Here is a 25,506-nt window from a genome sequence, read left to right as displayed (position 1 = left end):
ATAATATTTCTTTGACAGCTTTGGAAATGTCATAGTTTATGATTCATTTTCCTCACAATGGATATTATAACCATACCATACCATACCATACCATACCATACCATACCATACCATACCATACCATATGGGCCTCCCTAATAAGAATGACAAATGGCATGGAATAACGAATGACCTAACCCTAACCCTAACCCTAGTGGTCATTCGTTATTCCATGCCATTTGTCATTTGGATTAGGGAAGCCCATACCATACTATACCATACTATACAATCATTTTGGCCTCCACCACTTTAATCCTATCATGCATGAATTATGAGAATTTTAATCAAGATTTTTTTTCCTAAGTGTTTTTATTCCTCTTTAGGCATTAAAAAACAATGCAATTGGAAAAGAAAAAAAAAAAAAAATAAAAAAAAATTATGAACCTATTTTTCATGGAGTTGCAAAAAATGTCCACTCAGCTGGAAACCATGTGTTTAATTTTTGAAGCAAAAAACTGTGTATTTAATGATACACTGTGTGAAAACATTTTTAATGCTGCTAATCTGATGTTTGGTCACATTTTAACATACTCTAATACTAGTTATTACTCACATCATGGAGATAATATGCAAAAAAAAAAAAAAAAAAAACAACACTTTTTGTTAAAAAAAAAAAAAAAAAAAGCTGGTAATTACAGTCTAATAACAATATCAAGCAAATTTTTTACACTTAAACATATCACTGCAGATCAGGTTTATAAAGAACAGTAAATTTACAATAACAGTATGAATTGCAGTGTATAAGATGATGCATAAGTGTCCACTGTGGCTGATATGGAACTAAAACAGCAAAATTAATGAATATACAAAAGAATAGCTGTAGAATAACTGTCCACTGTAGTGACCACTATGCATGAAAGGGTTAATACTGCAAACCATGCAAGCCCTAAAAAATACCAAACTAAACCTAAATATGTATAAAAAAAAAAAAAAAAAAAAAAAAAAAAAATATATATATATATATATATATATATATATATATATATATATATATATATATATATATATATATAATATGCATTTAGAAATATAATATGGATAGGGAGGGGGGGGTCAAAGGCTGGATTTTATTTTATTTTATTTTATTTTATTTTATTTTTGGTCAAAAACAGAACTATTACAAAGACCTAATATCTTTATTTGTGCCCTGTGAAACAAACAGTCTTTTATGAGGATATGTTAATAAAATTGATTTTTAAAAATGACTAATGTTCTATTATTTTCCTGGACCCCTGTCAGTCACGGGCCCATGGGACAACTGCCATCCCTTTCTTTTCCTACCCACTTCCATACCATGCCATACACTGTTAAAGTTTAAACCAATTATTTCCATCTTGTTTGGCTATTGTGTGTAAACCACCAGACAGCAATTTTTACCTCAAAAACTTCCTTAAATCTCTTACGGTTTCATTTCAATAAATGGCTAAGTCATCCAATATTTCACCAAAAAAACCCAAAGATCTGAAAAAAAAAGAAAAAAAAAAAAGAAAATCCCAAACTGAAAAGATGTTTGTGTATCAGAGCTGTAGATTTGACTAGTGTCCCTGTTTATAAAACTAGACATAAAGTAATTAAAATGAGCTCCGTCTCCTGCAAAAACACTAACGCATCACCATAAATAATCTAATAAGAAACACAATGCAAAGTTTTGTAAATACATGCAGATTTACTTGTGATTTTGTTTTGCTTTCTGAAAGACAATGATCCAAATATGCCTCGGTTAAAATCTGACAGAATTCTGTGTAGCAAATAGATATAATGATTTTTAGACAATCATCTTGACTTTTCAATATCAAATTGAGAGATTAACATTTTTCTCGACCTGACTATTGACTTAAAGCAGCTAACGTTGAATCATCTGTTTTCACTGTCTTTGGAAACTCACTCAGCTTTTAGATTTGTTGAATAAAATACCATTTATAAATTGATTATGTGAGGGACAAAACCCATACTTTTATTTCAATACTTAAGCTAAATTTTTCGACTCATGCTCCTGTATCCTATTTGAACCTCTAGGTGACATATGAAAAATCTGGTTTTAATGAAAATAGGTCTGAGAATAGGGGACTCTATGACTGAAACCCATCTGCACACAAGGGAGGACTTAGGGTTGGCAAAATGTGAACTGATTAAGAACTCAATTGCAGAGATTTGTAGTCCTTCATGACCACTGTTTTATAAGACGGCAACTTCTGCAGACCTTACCAGAGGGAATTACCCACAATTCATTGTGTTATGATGTTAAACTAAGGGTTACAAGGGGCAGGCCTGAATCATAACAAAAAAATAGAAGTGCATTAAGTCAGAGGAAAGAAGGGACCTAATTAAATATCAATTCATCAACCCTTTCTATTCATTTTTTACTTTATGCAGACATAAAAAGAAATTAATTGTAAAATCTGTCAAAAATGACATGATTGATTATTTTGTTGAGATATTACAAGCACAGAGACATGTGCTACTGTGACTGTTTTTGTACCTGTATGATGAATTAAATATTTTAATTCTAGTGTATTTTATTTGGTGCTGTTGGCTATTTCAGTAAAATTTTCCTGATAAAATTAAAGAATCTTATTGTGTTTTCATTACTCATGTGTTTGCGTCATCATGATAATGTTATGTTACAGATAGGAAAGTACTTTCCCATCCTTTTTATACAATTTTGAACCCTTAGAGCATTTTACATTCAGCTTCTTACCAGCTGACATCTGTCAGTGTGTGAGGGTTTGGTGATCAGGTATTAGGGGCGACACTGGGATTGGACCAACATGTTGGTATCCATGGCACTGACAGGACAGAGGAATGGGCAGCCGCAGTTCTTTTTAATATTAAGTAACAGACACAAGAACTCAACCCTTTGAAACAGGTGAATTTACAGACATGGTATAATGTCATGAAGTATTTTGAGCTGAACTAAAATACATTTTCTGGGGACATATGAGATTTACAGCATGTCTTCTTTAAATAAAACCTTTAATGAAGCACTTTTACGTGTATTTCGGTAGTTTTACTTTGTTCTGAAAACCTCTTCTGCCATTAGGGAGAGATAGAGTTTCTGTGTTTTTCTTGTTTCAAATATCACAGCAAACGTAGGTAGATGTTGATAACTGTTGAACACACTGTATACAGCAGGGGTCACCAATCCTGGTCCTCGAGGGCCGGTATTCTGCATGTTTTAGATGTTTCCCTCTTCCCGCACACCTGACAGTCGTTATCAGGCTTCTGCAGAGTTTGATGATAGTCTTATGGTTTGAATCAGGTGTGTTGGAAGAGGGATACATCTAAAACAAGCAGGATACTGGCCCTCGAGGACCAGGATTGGTGACCCCTGGTATAGAGCTTTATATAGTCCTCTCTCATCATCTGTCAGATTTGTGTGACTATAATTCATAGTGATATAGTGGGACACTGAGGTAGGGGGCTGCCAGAGTCTGCTCATAAACCCAAACAAGCCTGAAGTTAATGATTTACTTCACCCACAGTTATTAGTTGCTCCTAGTGACAAGGTGAGAGCAATTACTGCAGAGGAAAAGGCCATGCTTAAGCTGTCACATACGTTAACAGTGACTCTATTGTGAAAAGAGATGTAAATGCCTCTGAACAAAATGTCACGAGACTGACATAATCTGGACACGTATTTCAGCTTCTGGCAGCGAGTCTTTGTTTTATGGTACAGATTAAAGTCTGACATCTAATCTGGTGAGCTGTGGTTCTCATCCATCCTGTAGGAGTCATAGTTTTAAGATCAATTTACAACATTTTAACCAAATCACTGCTTTTACTGGATGTTCATTACAGTTGACATCAGACCGCTTGAATATTTGCAAATGATCTCACTCAGCATTCAGTATTTGAGTATATCTGGGTTATTTGAATCATGCGTAACGTGGGATTTTTCTTGAGAAGGTCTGGACTAGAGAGGCAATGAGAAAGGCTACAGAGCCAGGTTTGGAGGAAGAGAGGAACCAGCAGGAGAGAGACAAGAGAGAGAAGATTTCTTTCACTCCCGTTAACTGGTGTTGTCTTTGTGTTATGGCCACAGGAGGGCAGTATTTCATCAGACACAAGTACTGTAGGGAATCTGAAGATACTGTATACTTGGTTTTTGTTCAGGATTTATGACTGTGAAGGGTCATTTCAGTTTAATTTCCACTAAAACAATTACTAATTATGACATTCAATCAAAATATCAATAAGAAAAGCACAAAATTCAATACAAACAGAAACAGGAAAATGCACATGTTCTGCCTGTTGATGCACAAGAGAGGTTGTCAACAAAACGTATATTTCCCCTTTGGTTTCTGTTCTGAAAGCATCTTTATACTTTAACCAACCAAAAAAATAAAAATCAGAATTTTATTGACAAATAATTTTTCAAACACCAGAAACTTGCTTTGGTCTGTTGCAACAATAATAGTAGACAATAGACTATAGGAAATAAACATATGCCCCATTTCCACTGCGTGGTATCGGCTCGACTCGACTCAGCTCGGCCTTTTTTTGCGTTTCCATTATGAAAAAGGACCTGGAATCTGGTACCCGGTACTACTTTTTTGGTATCACCTCCGCCGAGGTTCCAGGACTTGGGACCAGATACTAAAACGTGACGTGTACACACTGCAGACCACTGATTGGTCAGACAGTTTTCTCTGTGACCCACTGTTTTACAAAAAACAGGTGCAGAAGTGGACAGTAAATATAGCGGTACATTAATCTACATGATAACAGCCCAAAACTACACCATGGTCGGTCAAGGAGATTCAGTCTTAGGTGGCCAACGTAAAAATTCAGACGAGACAACACGCAACAAGTGAGTTTTCAGCAACTCTCTGAACAGACGACATGGAAGTAACGCGCCACATCGCTATGATGACCAGGTACTGTAAAGTCGGTAGTATCTTGTAATGGAAACGCTCTCCAGGAATACCGAGTCAAGCTGAGCTGAGCCGAGTCGAGCTGGTTCCATGAAGTGGAAATGCAGCATTAGTGCAATATGTGATGTATAATTTAGATGAACTTTCTGAAAAACTAAATAAAAAAGCCTCATAAACAGTATACTTCATTGAACTGCCTTTAGCTTTGATTACAGGATGGATTCACTGCTGCATCACTTATGCCATATCCTACTATAATGGACGTTCTGTGTCCAACGCATGTCCGACGCGTGTCACGATGTTGCAGCACAGGAGGGCGCTATCGTACAATGGCACCACGGATACAATACCGCTAGTCCTACTATATTGCATGTTCTGTGTCCGTCTGGCATCTGGCATCCGACACAGCACCCGATCGATGTTGCAGCATGGGAGGGCGTACAGGTACAATGCCGCTGTTGCACCACAGGAGGGCGCTATCGTACAATGGCACCACGGGTACAATGCCGCTAGTAATACTAAGGAAAGGTTACAAGAAATGTCGCAATTTGAATTTCCATTCATAGATGCATTAATTTTTTTTTCAAGATCTTGCATTTATGACGGGAGAGATGGAACGCTATGTGACATCTTCTGTAGTACTAACCCAAATATTCTCAATGGGGTTCAGGTCTGGAGTCTGTGGTGTCTAATCCGTGTGTGAAAATAATGTTCACGCTCTCTGAAACACTTCTTTAACAATTTTTCACCTGATGAATCCTAGTGTCGGCATTTTGAAATATGCTTGTGTCATCAGGGAAGAAAAAAATCCATTGATGTTAAATCTTGCTCATTCACTATATATCAGGGAGCTTTCTAACCTAATTTTTTGGACATATAACATTGCTGAACCTAGACCTGACCAACTGAACTCACCCCAGATCATAACACTGACCCTACAGGCTTGTGGCACCGTGCATGATGGGTAATTACATCGTCCACATCTCTTTTCTCTCACAGTGTGAACCACATGAATGTTTTCCATCGGAACACAGTCCAGTCTTTATTCTCTTTATAAACAGATGGTTGTTAAAGAAACAAGAAGCAACTCACTGCATCAGTCAGGATTAAAGAACTTGTTGCCAGTTGAAGCAGATTAATAAGCACAATAATTATCCAGTGGAAGGATCTGAAAGCATTAACATAATATACAATAACTCAAAATGACAAATATGGGAGCAGTGGATATGGGAATGAGAATAGCGTTATGTGTCTGTTTATGGGCCTGGACAAGCCAAAATGAACACCTGGGTCAATTTCTTTTTCCTCTAAAACAATACTTTTGATTACTCAGCATGAAAGACATATATCTGTAGTTTCTAAAACAGTGTTTATGTAATTTATACCTGAATTACAACTGGATATATAAGAAAATATATGTGAATACAGTGTAAATTAAGAACAGTAAAGGTTGTAAATGAATGTATACAGCATAAATTCAGAATGTAAATGCAATGTGTAAATAAATATGTTCAAAATATATGCCTGTGTCTAATCTTACATTTCATAATAATCAAATACTACAATGATTTTTAATGGTATTTATTATAAAAAAACAACAACAAAAAAACAAAACAAAAAAACAGCAGAAAAATGTGCATTAAATATTGTAATGAAACATATGACACCAAAGACTGATAATTTTATCAGTATCTTAATAATATCGCTGATTATTATTATTATGGTGCGTCACACTGAACAAACACCTCAGTCTGTTACTTTTTTGGATTTTCACTCTGTTACCATGAATTAATGTCTTTTAAAATTAAATTAAAAACGATATCAGTTTCATTTTTGCATGTAATGCACCCTTATATATTCAGAGTGGAATGCTAAATATTTGTGCTTTCCTTGAGGGACAGCACTTTTTGTCTCCCATAAATACATTTATTGTTGTTTTCATTGTTTTATAAGAACAGGCAGCAACACCCACACATCAAAACAATCCCTACCATCCACCACCACCCACCCACACAATAGCACCCACTCCCAGTGCAACAAAATATACTTGACAGACACAACTTAATCCTTTATAGTCCTTTATAAATTGCAAAAAAAGGTGTCAAGATTTGATAAAAGTCTTTGATTTTTCCTTTAGCCAGGTACGTCAGCTTTTCCAGTGTCAGGCTAGAAGACATTTCTTTGATTCATTGGTTCGCTGTGGGTCCTTGAATATCTTTCCATTTCAAAGAAATAATTTGTTTGGCTTGTAATAAACAAAAATTTAACAGTTTCCTTTTTCTTCTGCTCAGGGAAGATGTGCAAATACACAATTTTGGATCCACAGGGATAATACATTCTATAAATACATAGATTAACTTAAGAGTCTCTTTCCAAAAAATTCTGAAGTTTCTAGCAGGCCCACATACAATGAAACAAAGTGACTATTTCCTAATTACACTTAATGGAAATGTCAGGAATGCTAGGATTAAAACGGTGTAGTTTTACAAGGGTGACATATGTTCTAAATAAGAGGAACAGCACTTTTTGGCATTTTTTCCAATCGTTGAATAACTGCTGTATATTTTCTCCTCACTTCATTACTTTGCCAATGATGATAAATTCATGTTTTTATTAAATATTTGGTTATTATTCCTTAATGTTATGTTAAAGTACTTGCTTAGACCTACAATTTGAGCTATTATGGTTGCTGCTAAATTAACCCTTTCATGCATGAATTATGAGAACTTTAATCAAGATTTGTTTCCTGAGTGTTTTAATTCCTTTTTTAGGCATGAAAAAACAATATTATTGAAATTTGATTTTTTTATGAACCTATTTTTCATGGATTAACAAAAATATCCACTAAGCTGGACACCATGTTTGAAGCAAATAAACTTGCATTTACTGTCATACTGTGTGAAAACTATCAAATAAGTGTTTTTTTAATGTCGCTAATCTGATGTTTTCTCATATTTTAACATACTATAATAGTAGTTATTACTCACTCAAATAATATGCAAAAAAAAAACCCAAAAACAAACAAAACACAACAACTTTTTTCTTTTTTTTTTTTTTAATTAAAAAACCTGTTAATTACAGTCTAATAACAATTAGCAGTTGATTTACACTCAAATATGTTGTTACAGATCAGGTTTCTCAAGAGCTGCAAAGTTACAGTAACAGTATGAATTGCAGTGTATTATGGGATGGTGCATATGTATCCACTGTGTTGGTTGATATGGAAGTAAAACAACAAAATCCATGAATATACAAGAGAACAGCTGTAGAATAACTGTCCTCTGCAGTGACTGCTATGAATGAAAGGGCTCATTTTTAAAAACATATAGAATGATTAGTATTGCTACACAGTGCTCTGTCACTTATATGAATGCAGGGTTTCATCTTAGATACTATTAATTTTACAAACAGAATCACTTGATGTGTGATACAGACAACAGGAGCTGACGCTTATATTCACAACAGTCCAGTCAGTAATAGTGAGTACATCTGGATTTCACTGAATTATTTGTTATTTATTTGGAGTAAAAAAAAACAAAAACAAAAACAGCTCAGCTCTCTAGTCTGCTGAAATATTGCACAGTCTACAGACATCTATGTATGTGAGTGTAATAACAATCACAGATGGCACACAGTAACAAAAAATAAGAAAAAGTTCTACATCTACTCCCTAATCTAGGTCACAAACTGCATTTACACAATGTGTCCACTAGATGGGGCGCATGATCTGGTAAAGACCTACAACATGTAGAGGTAGAAGCTGCTGCAAAGAGCCTGCAGGACGGCCTTAAAGTTAGCCAAAAGAAGAAAAGAATTCACTTTACGGTAAGTGTCTCGTATAAGACATGTTTATCTTCAAATATTTCAAATATTTTAATTTGTAGACTGTTAACACTGACAAGAAACTTTTATTAACTGAAACCATAAATGAGACAAAGGTTGGTCAAGTTTAGCTAATACACTGAACAAGTGAAGCTAATGGGTTATCTGGGGAAAAATAACTGTATTATTATTATTATTATTATTATTATTATTATTATTATTATTATTATTATTATTATTATTATCGTTGCTGTTGTTGTATATCCCTGTTTACTTACAGTCAGCTGCAATTAGTTCTGCACCTGTCAACCCTTTCATCCCTGTATGCAGTGTTTTCAGGTAGAAAAATTAAAATATTGGCAAAATTTAATTTTAGTTTCGTTTCGTTTAGTTTATTTCGAATATTAACCAAACAAAGTAATCCAACTTCGTCCTTATAAATGAAACAGATTGCAAGAAAACAAAACCAAAAACCCATACATATACATGAAAACCAAATATGACTTCATTTGCTTATTCCAAAAGGAGTGGGAGGAAGTATAATTTATTTAATTCCACCCCTCCTCTACATAACAGTCTATCCTTTAGCTTCCTATCAACATAATATATGAAAAATCAAGTCCCTTTGATCTTTTGTAAATAGTTAACCTCACTCATCATCTTCACATACACATACATGTATGTATACATACATACACACCTATATTAACACACCAGAAAAGTAATGAAAACAAATAAGCAAACAAACAAACAAACAAGCAACAAGACCATCGTTTAGGTAAGCTCTTATTCCATCTGTTAATTATATATGTGTTTATCTACAATATAGATTAGACAGTCGTTAAAAAAGAAATGCATCTCTATGGTGTAGAATAATTTGTTGGATCTGGCCCTAGGATGAAACAGCCTTTTAAATATTTAATAAGCTTTAAGCCAAAGAAAGACAGTTGTAAGTTACAAATGACATTATGTGTGTGTTTGGGTTTTGTTTATGCTAGTGCTCATATAGTGGACTTTGCTCCATATGTTAAAAACCATAAATATTTATGATTTTTGTACTTCCTGAATGCATGTACATATATCTGTGCGCACATGGCACAGGAAACTATATCGCTGACTTCAGTAAAGTGTGTCCCTGAATGAACTGGGTGTGAACTCCAAAACACTCGTTATCAAACTCAGCTGTCACATTCTGTTCGAGGCAGAATAGTCTGGCACGGCATTCTGAACGTCTTTGTGACTCCTCAGGAAATGAGTGGCCTCTATTGTACGTTAGATCCACTGTACGATTCTTCACTGTGGCACTTCATGAATGTTCAATGAATTGTAAAAACTGCAGTCTTCCTGTGTATGTTAGTTTGAGTTAAAGTGGTTGCAGAGCACTCAGTGTACATCTGCCTCTACAACTGTACTGTACAGTGTAGCTGCGACTATATTTGTCCTCCCCTCCTTCTCTTTCTTGTAAGGGGACAGGAGAGTCAAGAGCTGGACGACTGCCAAAAGAGGCCGGCCCGCCATGCAGCTGAAACTTTTACAAGCCAAGCAGGAAGAGACACAGGGAGCGATCGAAGAAGAAAAGAAAAAGGGAGAGAGACATCTGAGCCCTCAACTTTGCAGTTCCTTTCTCTCCCTCTCCCTGTCTCCCTCCTCTCTGTGTCTGCCTGTCTCTCTTTCTTTTCTTATTCCTTGTTAAAGCCATACTGTATTTGCCCGCCTTCGCTGGCAGGGGGTAAGTGCAGGGCTGGAGGACAGGGCGGGAGGGGAGGAGAGGGGGACGTTGGGTTCAGAGAGTTCAGCTGAGGAGAGAAATAAATTCATAAACAACAAAGGAGACGTGACGTCAGGTTTAGGGGCTGTCCAACCTGCTTGCTGAATCTGAGCCTCCACGGAAGAACCGGATTGTTCGCACTACATGTGTGTCTGTGTGTGTGTGTGTGTGTGTGTGTGTACAGTATGAATGCGTGTGTGTACCCATTGTCCTATTTTCAAGAAAAGACTTGGGGAGTTTAAGAAGAGAAGCTGGACAGTTGTGGGCTGTTTTGTCTCCGTGGTGAGTGTGTAAGTACTGGCTAATCCTTTGAAAAATAGTTGTATGTGAGTTTGTGCGTTTGGTCTCTTTAGGAGCTCAATATCTCAGCTATAAGTTGTTAAAAATGACAAATTGTATCGTAAAAGAAAAAAAAACAAGCACTGTCGTTTGCCTGTAAGTGGTGGGAGAACGCTTTCCGAGGGGACAGGGAGGATTTATTTGCAATTTAATAGAAAAGTGTATTCCTGTTATTCAGACGTAGATTTGTATTTTCAAAACGTCGTCATCTCGAACGTGCTTTCTGATTGGTCGGCTCAGCTTGGGATACCTGTGTAAACGCCGGCGATTGGTTGATAATCAGGCTACAAAGCAGGTCGTCATTTATGAACAAACGGATTTGTTCTCCTAATGACTGAGGTCATCTAAAGGCGACTACTCGCTGGTCCTTGATCTGTCTTAGTCTTAGAACTGTCCTGCTGATGTGAGAAACCAAAGGGAGACCCGGGAACGATGCCAACAGATGAAAAAAAATGTGACATTCTCTGAAATATCCACCCTCCTCGCTCATTGATTCACTTAGCTGAAGTCCCTCACGCTCCTCCCACCAAGGAGGGCTAATATTATCCCTGATGGAGAGAGAGGAAGATTTGAGGGACATGCGGACAAAATCAGGCAGAATAAAGATATCAAAAGACAGTAAGTCTCTGGGGACTCCGCTTTCTGGCGAGAGGACTTGAGGGCAAACGGGCGTCACAAGTTGAAAAGCAGTTTTTGGCTTTTTTGATCGATTGATTGCCATGAAATGTCGTGAGATGGAACAATATGGCAGAAGTGATGGGGTTTTCTGGTCTCTCTCGCCATCTGTCTGTGGCTGCAGGATAGTATAAGTACAGTGCAGGAGGAGAGGTGTGTTTTGGATGTTAGATGATTAACAGGCAGTTTCTCGGAGAGTTCCCAGCTGCTGTCAGACTGTTTTGTGTCACCGCGTCTGCTCGCAACAGTTGATGTGTCTCTTCTTTCTCTCTTTTTTGTTTTTTTTTTGTATCTCACTTTCTTTCTTAACTCTTTTTTTCTGACTCCTCCTCTTTCTGTTCCCCCTCTCTCTTGCTACAGCATGTCCCTCCCTTCCTCTTTCTGTGTATCTGCCCTCCTCCCCTCCTTTTTCTCTTCTTCCCTCTTTGGCAGCGGTGCCAAAGTGGGCAGGCACAGCAAGGCAAACACAGCACAGGGCAGAGCAGAGGGCGATCCAAAGGCTGGCGAATTGATTATGTGTATGTTTGTGTTTTGGACTGTCCTGTGCCTGTCTGCTTCGGGTGTTTGTCTCCGGTATGATCATACGCAACTGCGAGCGATGTGAGTCCATTGTGAGTGTATTTTGTAGCTCGCTTTTTTTTTTTTTTGTGCATAGTGTGTTAGAAACTGTGGTCCTGTGCGAGTCTGTGTGTGTGTGTTATAGGGTTGTGTGAGAGCAGACGTCCCTCTGTCACCCTGTGTACGGACAGACGCACTCACGCCAGTAGGAGGGGATTGTGGGAAGGGGGTGTAGCTCTCAGAGGGTGTGCTCTACTCCTCTCTTTTCCCTTCTTCCCGCCATCACGGCCCTCTTCTCCTCCAGTCCTCCGGCCCAGCCCGCCGCTCACATACAGGCTCCAGGTATTTTTCTTTTTTATCCTGCGACACCTCTTCCCATCTATTTCACCGTCTCATAATCTTTCTTCTCCTCTTTCTTTCGCGTTTTTCTTCGTCCTTCATCACGGCCTTCCTCCTTTAAACGTGCATTTCGTTGTTGGTTGCCACGCCGCACTCCGCTCGCCGCCATTTTGGCTCGTTGGACATAGCAGGAGAAACTTTTCTCAGGCATAGAGGGACTCCCTGACTCCCCACCGACCATGTTCTTTCTCTTCCTTTCTTTATCTCTACCACTCTGTCCCGGTCCAGCTCTTCCTCTCACTCTCAGCTCCAGGACCACAGGCTCTGACAGAGTGGTGTGCAGTTGTTCCATGGCTTTCCATATGAACAGGTGTATCTTTGTAGACCAGGAAGAGGAAGGACAGGCCTTCCAGGTTACTTTCTGACCTTAGAGGACTTACCAAGCTGTTGTCGTCGTCAGGTCATACACTTAACTGGCAACCAGCAATGAAAGGCTGCACCCAAACGACTACTGAGACGCTTGGCACATCTCTTATCATTTATAGCAGTTGTGATAGGTAATGCAAAGACAATATTTGCTTTGTCTGAGTTTTCTGCTTCCATCAGAATCCACTTACGTCGTAGTTGCTTCACAGAAACACAAGTCTAAGTAGTGTGAGTTTTATCTTTCTGTGATCTATAGGTGTGACAGTTTGTTAAAACGGTTGTGTCTGCATAGTTTGTCTCCACACACTTCGCTGAATGCAACTGTTTATAACACCTTGTACTTCAGAGGAAACACAGGCAGAAATGAAACCGAGCTATGGTCAGACAAACAGGCACTGTACAGAAAAGGAGTGACGTGAGGTAACAGTTTAATTATCCATCGCCTTTAGTCATTCTTTCACATTTTATCACAAAACTGGTGATTTGGCTCACTAGGCGACTGTGCCGAATAAAACAGATTATAAGAATTAATGGTAGTATTTAAACGATGGATATGTATTGTGATCAAACAAATATTATTACTTATCAAACATAATACATTATATAATTTCAATGAAATATTTGATGTCGAAGGCCAAAATACTGCAAATAATAATCCAAGTATAATTCTATTACACTATCTGACAAAATAAAATACAGAGATTAACCGAAAAACAATAACATTTATTAATCTACTTTTGAGGGGGTGTTGCTTCCATATTGATATATCTGTAATATGTGTGTATTATGTACACAATTAGGAAGTTAACTGGTCTGCTTAATGTCTGTACTGTATCTTTATCGAAGAAGGGATTGGTGTTAAGATGGCGCCTTCATGCCGCGTGTTTAGAAAGCAGTGAAAATGGGCAGACCCTTTTAACATACCCCCTTAAAATTTGTGGGCATACTACTCCCAGCTCCTTTGCATTATGTGTCATTTCAAATCGTTTAACTTTAGCAGTAAATGCAAAGTAAATTCGGTAGACAGATGAAAACGTTTGTGAAAAGACGTTCTTTTTCGTATCTCGACTTGTTGCGTTGCTTGTAGGAAGATATTAAGAAAGAAGAAGCCAGAGAAAAAGAGAGAGAACAAGAGTAACAGAGACAGAAAGAGTGGTAGGAGTTTGAGAGCGTTTTCCCCGCCCCTCCCTTATCCTCAGATGAACTTATCATGTTGCCTCATAATGTTTCTGAGTTTTTCTCCTAGAGGCAGTCAGGCTAACTTCCTGCATTCAGCCTCAACATGGCTGATTGGTTGATATCTTGGCTGACTGGCCGTGGTCTACAGCAAAGCAACAGGAAGTTTCTCCTCTTGTGCAGGAAGCTGCAGCTGTTTCGTCCTGACATACACCACTTTGCACTCTTGCACACATACTTTTTGTGTTTTTGCAGACAAACATGCATGCCGCGCAAACCTTTCAGAGTGTGTTTGTGCATGCCGTATATGCATGTGTTGTGTATGCATATATGTGCATGGCATTCTCTCTGAGGCATCACTGAATGCTTTAAAATGTGGGTGTATAGCAACATGCCAGACCAAAGATTTGAGCTATCAGAAACATTTGAAACCATAGCAACCACACATCTCATCAACACATTAGCAATAACATTGACAAGACGAAAAGAAGACAGGCTAGAGAAGATAGAGAGGAGAAGAATATCTTTAATGAATATCCAGTGGAAAGGCTATAGCAACATGTAGGCAATCTGAGAAGGTAAAGAGTATAACTAGAACTTGAATGATTAATGAATACCCTCCCTTCTTTCTTTCTTTTTTTTTTTTTTTTTTTTCATCAGCAAGGACCTCTCATTGTTTGTAGGTCATTAATCCATACTGGTGTGTTGAGTGTAACAGCAGAGTTACTTCTAATCCCTCTTTAAGAATCTGTTTGCGACTTACTTGCTAAGATAAATGAAAATATTTAGCTTCACCTCTCGGAGTGTATCTGTGGTTGAAATTAATGTTGGACGTTGTAACAGTCAACACAATGGCTCCCTTATATTCCTGTCTAATCTAGGTCATACTATCTTTTCATCAAACACGTTGCCTGCCGTGTTTACCTAGCTCTGTGTCCAGCATTGTGTGTGTGTGTGTGTGTGTGGTTTTTAGAGAAAAACAGGCATTTTTCTTGTTATTCTAATTTTGCTGTTTCTCTTTATCCTGTAAGTACGACGTTTACTCGTTACAGAAGAGGAATCCCTTCTGGGTTTTTCTTTTTTTCTTTTTTTTTTTTTTCTTCTTCGCTGAAATGAACTTTTAAGAACAGATGGTGTCGTATCATGTGACTGTAAAGTCATTTGAGTTGAATTTGTGGTTTCCAAATGTAAACATGAAATGGAATTTAGTTGAATTGATGACAAAAACTTGGAAGTATATTTGATTAACATCTAGTAGAACCGATTCATCTAAGCTTCTTTTATGTGTACAGGTCAAGTGACTGTGTTGTGCGGTTGCTTGTAAGTACACGCATATGGCAAAGCATTTTTGTATACATGCGTACATGTGAACATGAGCCCTGTGTGTTTGTGCCTGGTTAATGAGGATATACAAAACATCAGAGCAGGCAGCGTGCCAGCTGGGCACAGAACATGCTCACTGCTCCTGTTCCTCATACTTTAATGTAGCAGTCAGACATTCCTTAGGGAGCAGGTACGATAAACTCACCGTAGCGCTCCATAGAAGATCCGCCTTCTTTCCCAGATTTATATACCATTATTCTGCGGATTAAGACACCACATAAACAAGTCATCACTGACACTGCATCAATCTGTATCTGTTTAACTGTGGGAATTCTTCTGTCATTTACTGTGTGGCATACTTCCTCTGCCAACTCCAGCTCCCCCAGCCCTCCTCCTCTTTGCCCACCATTACCACCTCCTTCCTCCCTCATTGAAATTCTGCCTGGCACACAGACACTGCCCATTCTTGGCACAAAGCTCAGAGAGAGAGAGAGAGAGAGGGAGAGAAACACACAAGAACCTATACCAATCGTCTGGTGCCCCGTCCGTTGTGTCTGTGCCAAGCATTCATCCCGTCTCGTGGACCAAGGGACCAGGCAATCCAATAGGTATTTCCCTGCCTCTGCTTCCTGTGAAAATCTGCTCCAATTCTGAGGAGTTTTGTTGGCAACTGAACGTGCTGTGTGTGTGTGTGTTTGGGGATTTGCTAATTAATTTGTATGTTTACGTCGTTTGCATGGGGTGAGAAATAAATCAAGAGAAATCCTGCATTATTTGACACGAGAGGAGAGGAAGCTAAGGCCTATTGTTTCAGTGTTTTTTGTTTTCGTCTACATTTACATATTTCTACAAGTGTGGCCTTTTTTTTTTTTCGTGTGTCTTTACAGCGCAGCGGATTTAGTTTGATGTTCTAAGTTTGTAAAGTGTTAGACATTTTGATCCGCATTGAGCAAATGCAGAAAAGAACAAATTAAGTGTATAATTAATCATGAGATCTTGTGTTTTGTCTGTGTTTGTATATTCCTTACAAAGGGCTCCTTTTTTATAGTTGTGGAAAATATTTCAAGTTTAATGTAATAATCTGTTAACTGCATTAAAAGACAGAATTAAGTTTTTAAGATTATAGCAGCAAATAAAGTGAAAAGGAAGAAGGTGAAAATTTACAGTACTATGGCTGAAAAGCAGTTTGTATTGCCTAAAATGATATGTGTAAAGAAAGATTATAACACGAAGGCAGGAAACTGTCTTCAGAAAAACATATCCTGGTTGGATACAGTCAAGTAGCTTTATCAGAGGGCAAGAGAGGACAAGGTCGTTGTGTCTTGGCCCAGTCAGAAAACTGCTACTATTTAGCCATAATCCTATTCTGACACACACAGACATATTGTCCGATAGACCGATGACAATGACTGATGAGGTCACATTTCTTCTCTTTCTCATGTTTTCCTCACGATCCTTTAAGCCGTTCCACTAGCCGAGGGGAGTTTTATATTAGATCTGCTGACAGAAAAACTGATTTGCCCCACAAGAGCCGTCGACGCCACGTTTATGCCACAGACCATGTGCACAATCACACACGGCAGCACCCAAAAGAGCTCACATGACTGACTGAGTTTGGCCTCTGTGTTTCCAAAACATGTGGGAATTGTGCAGGGAATGGGATGCCAATTTTTGCAATTAACCCAAATGCACAGAGATCCTCACAAGCATTTAATGTTAAAATCTTTTTCTTTTTTTTTTTTTTTTTTGCTTTAATTCTTGGCCATATGTCGTCTTTAATCCCCACATGTCTTTAGTACACTGTGTCGTATCACTGTTAGTTTGTCTCTTTCGTCCTCCAAACACAGCTCCAGTCAGAGGACATTTCTTGGCAACCAAACACAGCTTGTAGATCTGTCACTGACATGTTGGCAGAGTTGGGCATCATGCCAACACAGTCCCCCCCCCCCCCCCCCCCCCCCCCCCCCTCCCCTCCCTCTGTCTGTCTGGTCCTCTGTGATCAGACTAGCAGGGTCTGCTGCATGCTAACCATAGGCTGGTCTGGACGAGTCTCTGGGGTTGTGCCTGTATGCTAATTTATGCAAGGAGTGTACCTCCGAGCCCCTTCTCTGTCTATCTGAGGCCCAGGTCTGGCAGTTAGTCTGGCACTCATTAACCCTTTACTCTCTGCCATGTTAACCTGATGCCTCACCCAAACCTTTATGGCATGACTTTTAACAGTTAGCTGTATAAAGAAGAGCAAGGTCTTTTTTTTTTTTTCACAAGTGCAAGAGACAAATAAGCTCCACATTGATGGCCTCATAAAGATGTATTCTGGCATTTATTTTGAAATTGACAAGCAGAGATGCAGACATGCCGGGAGGAAGAGGGGGCGGCATGCAATAAAGATCAGCCAGAATTAATCTTGGGATGTTGTATTTATGGCGTGTGTCTAAATCACTAGACTACCAGACACTGTCATTGGGAAAAACCAGCAGAATGGGTACGCTGCATGTGATAAGGCATTTTTCCTGAAGTTTCCAACAGCCTGATAAGTTATATTAGAGTTTCTGTCTCACTTAGCACTCGTGATAGAGTGTGCTGTCTGGAACTGTTGGCTGTGTCTCACTGCTTGGCACAAGACTGATTATCCATCACTCCATAGAAAAGTCACTCTTTCTTCATCAAGAGATAGTGGGCTTGTAAAAAAAAAAAAAAAAAAAAACCTGGAAAGTAGATGTTAGAATGTTTTTAAGACCTAAAATGGCCGATGTGCGAGACGCCATTTTGTGTTTCCTTGTTTTGTTTTGGGGGGCAGAATCCCAGCCTTGTATTCAATCAGAGGCAGCTGGTGGTAGCCATATTTGCAGGCATCTGTGTGTGGACCTCCGTCTGAGAAGCAGCAGCCAGCCTACACAGGGATAGCCCACTGGAATGAGATCAGTTTTTGGCAAAAACGGAAACGAATTCCTGGCACAGAGGCGAGCAGCTTTTTTCTCTTTCGATCACATGCCAGAGTCTCAGGAAGCCTGTGAGTTGTTTGTTGGGCTTTCACACATTAATACTCTCACTTTTCAATGTGTGCTTACCATTAAATTGCCTCTCATTTATTTTGAAGGAATGGGATTCTAAAAGACTGTCAGCACTGCAACAACAACAAAAAAAAAAGCTCGGTTGGTTGGTGAGGATGTGCCAATACGCAAAACCTCAGATGATCGTGTTTTGCCAAGAAATTATGAACATTTTTGAACATTTCTGAATCCTGAGAGTTGTAGATTTGTTATGAAGCGCGGGCAGTTATCATTCCTATGTCGTGACTTTGAATGATTTCCAGAAAACGATTGTGGGCAAAGAAAACGAGGCCGACGTAAAGATAAAACCACAATTCATACCTCTACGGGAGAGAATTTAACACATTCAAGACATTTAGAAACTTTAAATCTATGTTCATTTTACATTTCAACAACCCCCAAAATATTTTTCTTTCTTTCTTTTTTTTTTTTTTTTTTACTATAATTATTAAGATCATCCTCTCTGTCTTTTCTTGTGCCATTGCAGGACTGTTTACCATTGGGGATCTCTGATGCTGAAGCAACATGAATGCTGTCCTTGGGGCTGAGGTAGTAGATTGAATAGTTGTGGGGTTGTGTAACCTCTTTTTGAGATAACTATACAATCTACTGTCTTTCCCAAGGAGACAGCTGAGTCAGCCACTCACCGACTGTCATCTCCAGATGGGCTATCATTCTTTCCAATCAAAACATGTGCTTACAGAAATCCAACATAATGAAGTCTCACAAGCACAGTTTTGTTTGTTTTTTTTCTAGATCAGGTAAATATCAGGTGACTCTGTTTGACTTGGACTCTGTCAGAGTGAGGTAGTAGGTTGTATAGTTTGGTGGGTGGGACTGCACCCTGCTCAGGTGATAACTATACAGTCTATTGCCTTCCCTGAGGAGCTCACTGAACAGCCATTAACAGTAAACACACGTACAAAGCCTTTATATTTATTATTTGATACAATAAAAGATGTAGGTACAGTAGGTTGCTACAGTAGGTTAGTGTCTGATTGATTAAAAATGTCACATGTCACATAACTTGATTAAAATGTATAACTCAATAAAACTTTACATGACTGAAACTGTTTGTCCAAAAATCAGTGAATCGAACATTATTTGTCACCTTCCCCAAATTGATGGGTTCATGGTTTGAGTACGATGCCACCTCTTGGGTTTGTTAGTCTAGAGCACCCTCTAGTGGGGTCACAGGAGATTAGCTTTGACTGGAGAAAAGTTTTGCAGACAAGGACACAGCAGTCAGAGTGCACAGGTTGTTTTCACTTGAGCCAAACACTGTCTTTCATGTCAATAAAAGGCTGTAAATGTGAGTTTCACAAATCAGACCCCTGGCTTCCAGCTGCCAAACATACATCAGCTGTAATGAAGCTTTAAATGCTTGGACTTTATAAGAGTCAGTCCTGTGTGAACAGTGGTCCATCATGTCAGGACACAGTGGAGTTAGGGTGTGGCCTTCGGTCTGGATCCATAGGTGTCTGTCTGATTGGCTTGACTGCTTATTGTTGATGGTCGACCCTCTTTGTTTCCGGGGCAACAGTTCATTCTCATAAGGAGCCGCCTCCATATTTGACTGTAGGCCTGTTGGATCTTTGGGATGCGGTAAGCATAGACCACAGGATTGATGGCTGAATTGGCATGAGACAGGAGAATACCTGCAACAGTGGATTTATGGTAAGTATTGTAATCTGCAATTATATGACAATTATTTAACCCTTTCATGCATAGTGGTCACTACAGTGGACAGTTATTCTACAGCTGTTCTCTTGTATATTCATGGGTTTTGTTTTAGTTTCATATCAGCCAACACAGTGGACACTCATGCATCATCCCAAACACTGCAATTCATACCATTTCTGTAACTTTGCTGTTCTTGATAAACCTGATTTGCAGTAACATGTTTGAGTGTAAATCAATTGCTAATTGTTATTGTTTATTGTTCATACAGATCCCCATTTGCTTCCACCATAGTGGTTGCTCCTCTACCTGGGGTCCTGGGGTGTTGTTACAGGGTTCCTACAGGTTTCTACAAGTTAAATGTAAGACTTTTTAAGACCCTTTTTAAGACTACTTAGAACAGAATTTAACAACTCTTTTCACAGCCTGGCGAAAATTTGTGACTCCAAGAATTTAGGAAAATGTATTTATTTACTCCAACACCTTGATTCCCACAATTTGGAGTCATTTCTCCCCAGAGGCTATAAAGTTAGCAATAATTAGTTCCTAATTTCAATATAAATTGGTGGATTGGAACAGGTGTAACTGAGTCGGCTAACTTTACTTTCTTTGCAAATTGTACACATTTAAACACAATACAGCCAACAAGTTTATAGCAACACAACTTAAGACCTACCATATCAAATTTAACACCTTTTAAAGATGTTTTAGATTTGTAAATTTAAGACTTTTTAATTCCCTGCAGGAACCCTGTGTTACACTGTCATTAACAGTTTTTTTTTTTTTTTGCATATTATCTCCATGACGTGAGTAATAACTAGTATTAGTTAGAGAAAACAGCAGATTAGCGGTATGAAAAATGTTTTTATTTCATAGTTTTCACACTGTATATCACTTTCTGATGATGGGCTTTAACTACATGTTTCTTTGCTTCAAAAATTAAATGCATGGTGTCCAGCCAAGTGGACATTTTTGTAACTCCATGAAAAATAGGCTCATAAAAAATTTCATTTGCATGTTTTTTTTCATGCCTAAAGAGGCATAAAATCACTTAAGAAAAAATATTTACTAAGGTTCTCATAATTCATGTATGAAAGGGTTAAAGCAGTTCATAAAAACATTAAATAATATTGCCAAAATAAAGTAATGACCACCTGCCTGTATAAAGTGTCCACTCTGTGACAGCTTGAGGGCCATGAAATAACAGTAGACAGTTCATCAGGTGAAGCGGAATCCAGCAGCCGGTAAACAAAATGAGAACCAGAGCCAAGGAGCAGGCCAGTCTCCTCTCCCTGAGCAGAGAGGCCTGGGCTTGAGGAGAACTATCCTTCAGACGTCCCTGCAGACTCCAGAAGATCCGAACATAGAGAAGAGTCATGAGCAGCAGTGGGGCCATGACGCATCCCAGGAAGTTAAAGTAGACCATGAAGGGGAGGGAGATAACAGAGAGGAAGGTGCATGGGGGTGAGGAGGAGAGGGAAGATGTATTTGTGGAGTTAGATGCAACAGAGGAGTAGTTATTCCAGCCAAACAGAGGAGTGAACCCCAGCAGACAAGACAGGATCCAGCACACTGACACAGCCGACCAGGTACGCTTCTGTGAGGCCAGGGCTTTGTATCTGGAAAAACAGGAATGAGAAGCAGAATTGTTTTTCAACCAACAAGCATGCATGTAATCTACAGAGCCACTCTAACCTCTTAGCATCCTCCCTTTTCATTGAACTATCCCTTAGATCAGTGGTTCCCGACCTTTTTTGGCTCACCACCCCATTTTAACATCACACATTTCTGGCGACCCCAGACATTCAAAACAAAGACTTTTTTTTTTTTTTTTGCTAAAATTTATTTGTTTTTGATCATGTAATAGCTTGCTATACAATGATGCAAATAAACGTTAATTTCAGATGACATTTAGTCTATATAATGTATATTATTATGGACAGAGGCAGAAAAGCAGGTGTAGATTACTGCACAAAGTGAGAATTTTATTTTCCTTGGTCAGGATATGTACAGTCTGTCCAACATGTATTTACAAGGCTGCTAATTAATAATGAAAAAAACAAAAAAACAAAACAAAAAAACAATAACTCAAACTATGAATTATGAAAGAGTTGTAGCATCTTAAACCAGCCACAATGAACATTTGAAAGATAAACAGTTTCACAGAGCTTCAGTTTCAGCTTCAGAGTTTGTCGTGTCTGTTATGTACTGTGATTGTCTCTGTCAACTCACCATATATTTTTTATAAGTAAGTTTTTTGTAAAATTTCTATCAATCACTAGAAATTTCCGGTGACTCTACGTAGGGTCTCGACCCCAAGGTTGAAAAACACTGCCTTAGGGTCAAGCTTATAAAGGTAAAGTTAAAATGCATGTATTGACCAGGGGTGTCAAACTCATTTTAGTTCAGGGGCCACATTCAGCGAAATTTGATCTGATGTAGGCCGAACCAGTAAAATGATAACATAATAATATAGAAATAATGTCAACTCCAAACTTTTCTCTGTTTTAGAGCAAAAAAAGTAAATTTACATTATGAAAACGTTTACATCTACAAACTCTCCTTTCAAAAGATGTGAACTAGAAGCACTCGGAGAGCGCAGACCTCCTCCAAGGCTGATCAGTGGCCCCCCCCGTGGGCCCCCCCACCCCCGATCACCACCAAAATTTAATCATTTCTTCCTTATCCCATTTCCAACAAACCCTGAAAATTTCATCCAAATCTGTCCATAACTTTTTGAGTTATGTTGCACACTAACGGACAGACAAACAAACAGACAGACAAACAAACAAACAAACCCTGGCAAAAACATAACCTCCTTGGCGGAGGTAATAACATGAACAAACTGAAAACGTAAGTGTAATTTTAACAATATTCTGCCTCAGTTTATCATTTCCACATGTACATTGTAACTTACAGATCACAGTGGATCTACAAACACACACAACATTTAATAACAGGCAGCATATTATTCAAATTGTACTTACTTCTCTTTAGACATTTCAGGTTGTTCATATTTATTCAGGTTATTCACATTTTTTGTGAAATTATACTTTGTTTTAGTGTAAATACATGAAAATATTTACATTTACAAAGAGAAAAATTTGGAGTTGTCATTATTTGTATGTTATTATGATAGTATTTGACTGAATCCTGCCCACATGAGATTGAATTGGTCTAAATGTGGAACCTGAACTAAAATGTTTGTTAATATCTTAGTGTAATTCTGTTGGGTTTCTGTAAATTGGCTTAGAGTCTGGTTTTGACCAACTCTATATGTATGTATATGTATGTGTCATGAGATAACCTCTGTTGTGATCTGGCGCTATATAAATAAGATTTGATCGATTGATTGATTTGATTGGTCTTCCCCTGTAAGTCGCTTTGGAAAAAAGCGTCTGCCAAATGCATAAATTATAATTTTTGCATTTCACAAATTCATCCCTTGGGCCAGACTGGACCCTTTGGGAGGCCGGATTAGGCCCCCGGGCCGCATGTTTGACACCTGTGTATTAGACTGTATTTGATTAGAAATATTGTTCATTTCTATGTTAACCCTTTCATGCATGAATTATGAGAACCTTATAGTTGAGTTTGTTTTTTTTTGAGTGTTTTTATTCCTCCTTAGGCATGAAAAAACCAATGAGATTGAGGTTTTTTTTTTCATAGATTTACAAAAATGTCCACTCAGCTACACCATGAATTTTATTCTTGAAGCAAAGAAACATGTATTTAAAACCCAATATGATAAAGTGATATGAAAACAGTGAAATGAAACCATGTTTAATGCAGCTAATCTGATGTTTTCTCACATTTTAACATATTCTAATACTAGTTATTACTCACTTCATGGAGATAATATGCAAAAAATAACAATTAACAATTGATTTCCACTCAAGAACCAATCAGCAACAGCACAGTTACTGTAATGGTATGAATTGATGTTTATGAGATGATGCATAAGCATCCACTGTGTTGGCTGATATGGAACTAAAACAACTAAACCCATGAATATAATATACAAGAGAACAGCTGGAGAAGAACTGCCCACTGTAGTGACCCCTATGCATGAAAGGGTTAAACCTGTGACAAAGCTCAGTGTGTGTGTGACCTGGTGGATGTTGAAAGGGTAACTACAGACCATAGTTGAGCATATCTCACCTGAGTGGCATGTGCAGCCGAAGGTAACGGTCCACAGCAATGGCCAGCAGGGACAGTACAGAAGCTTGTGTCAGCACAAGCACGACGCAGCTGAGGAGCAGGCAGAGGTCAGGGGTCACACTCACCCAGCCGTCCAACAGTACAGCCAGTGGCACAGCAGCCAAACCTACTAGGAAGTCAGCCACTGCCAAGGAAATCAGGAAGCAGAATGTTGGCTCTCGAAGGGAATCCCGGATACCAATACACACTGCAAACACCACCAACATATTGCCAAAGCAACAAGCCACTGCGATCAGCACTTCTAGTACAGTGTAGGCCACCCAGCCCCATTCAGCCATTACTACAAATAAGAGGAAGAAAGACAGTTTTTGAGCTTTAACAAAAAATCCAGCATAATCCACAACACGTTATTCCTGTGTGCTGCAGCTTTGAGCCATAGGCTGCAAATGATGAGAAAAGAATTTAGCAAATGCTTTTATATGCAAACATGCATGCGCTTCTGTGTGCATGCACAATAACAGCCACTATGTGCTCCATAGAGACACCATCTGTATTTCATCAGTGAATGGAAATCTTCCTCACTCAAACACAATGTGGCTCATTGGACCTGTCATATTTTTAACTTATATACACATAAAGTACGTTTGGTATTACAGAGGTGGAAAAAGTTGTATTCTTTTAAATAATGGATGCACAGTTCTATATATGTACACCTCACACTGCTGTGCCTTTGTTTTTGGTATTTTCATTATTATTATTACTGATATATTAATGCATGCATAGCTGGTCACAGTAGAATATCCTGCATTTATTTTACTTGGTAATTTAATCCCTCCAAAAACAGTCTAGTTATATGTTGGTAGAATAAATAGTCATTCTCAATGATGGATAAATATTTCTCTGTTAAATGTAGTGGAAAAGTGCAGTATAAAGCATGAAGTAGCATCAAATTAAGTAGTCAAATTCAATTACCCCAAAACCGTACCGTAGATCCTTTCCACCTCTCATCAGATTAGTTTGTCATATTTGGCAGAAATGTTTTTAAAATCCTGCATAGTTAGTAATGACAGTCCATCTGCGTTGAATATTACTGTGCTGTATGTAATTTTCCCCTGTGGCATTTGGATTTCAACATACAAATTATGTGTATGACCCCATCATTTTACTATGGAAATTAAATAGCTTCAGTCAGGCGACCTCATGCAAAAATGTAATTCTTATCATTTATATTCATATTGTAATGTGTTATATGTGCCTGGATGGATTTTAGATGTTA

At 38.4% G+C, this 25,506-nt stretch overlaps 1 protein-coding gene and 1 long non-coding RNA gene across 2 annotated transcripts; one reads left to right on the top strand and one right to left on the bottom strand.

The window, feature by feature from the left end:
• Positions 1-15,953: 15,953 nt before the first annotated feature.
• Positions 15,954-18,471, top strand: LOC115422907 (uncharacterized). Its single transcript, XR_003935889.1, has 2 exons — positions 15,954-18,349; positions 18,437-18,471. It is a non-coding gene; the product is annotated as an uncharacterized LOC115422907 (long non-coding RNA).
• A 662-nt stretch (positions 18,472-19,133) lies between these two features.
• Positions 19,134-25,329, bottom strand: LOC115422906 (adenosine receptor A1). The gene is made up of 3 exons (XM_030139531.1): positions 24,231-25,329; positions 21,228-21,688; positions 19,134-20,047 (listed from the first exon to the last, which is right to left on the bottom strand). Exons 1-3 carry the CDS (start codon positions 24,566-24,568, stop codon positions 19,836-19,838), a joined length of 1,011 nt encoding a protein of 336 aa, XP_029995391.1. The 5' UTR covers positions 24,569-25,329; the 3' UTR covers positions 19,134-19,835.
• Between the last annotated feature and the right edge of the window lie 177 nt (positions 25,330-25,506).

This window comes from Sphaeramia orbicularis, chromosome 7 (assembly GCF_902148855.1).
Source record: "Sphaeramia orbicularis chromosome 7, fSphaOr1.1, whole genome shotgun sequence".
Lineage (NCBI taxonomy): Eukaryota > Metazoa > Chordata > Actinopteri > Kurtiformes > Apogonidae > Sphaeramia > Sphaeramia orbicularis.
Note: the sequence above shows the minus strand (reverse complement) of the source record. Positions and strands in the feature narration are given on the sequence as shown.

Excerpts from the sequence above, each read along its gene's own strand:
- LOC115422906 (XM_030139531.1), bottom strand. The coding sequence starts at position 24,568 with ATGGCTGAATGGGGCTGGGTGGCCTACACTGTACTAGAAGTGCTGATC. Across the intron at positions 21,689-24,230 it reads CGGCTGCACATGCCACTCAG|ATACAAAGCCCTGGCCTCAC; the intron begins GTGAGATATGCT and ends CTGTTTTTCCAG. Across the intron at positions 20,048-21,227 it reads AGAGTGGACACTTTATACAG|GTATTCTCCTGTCTCATGCC; the intron begins GCAGGTGGTCAT and ends CCACTGTTGCAG.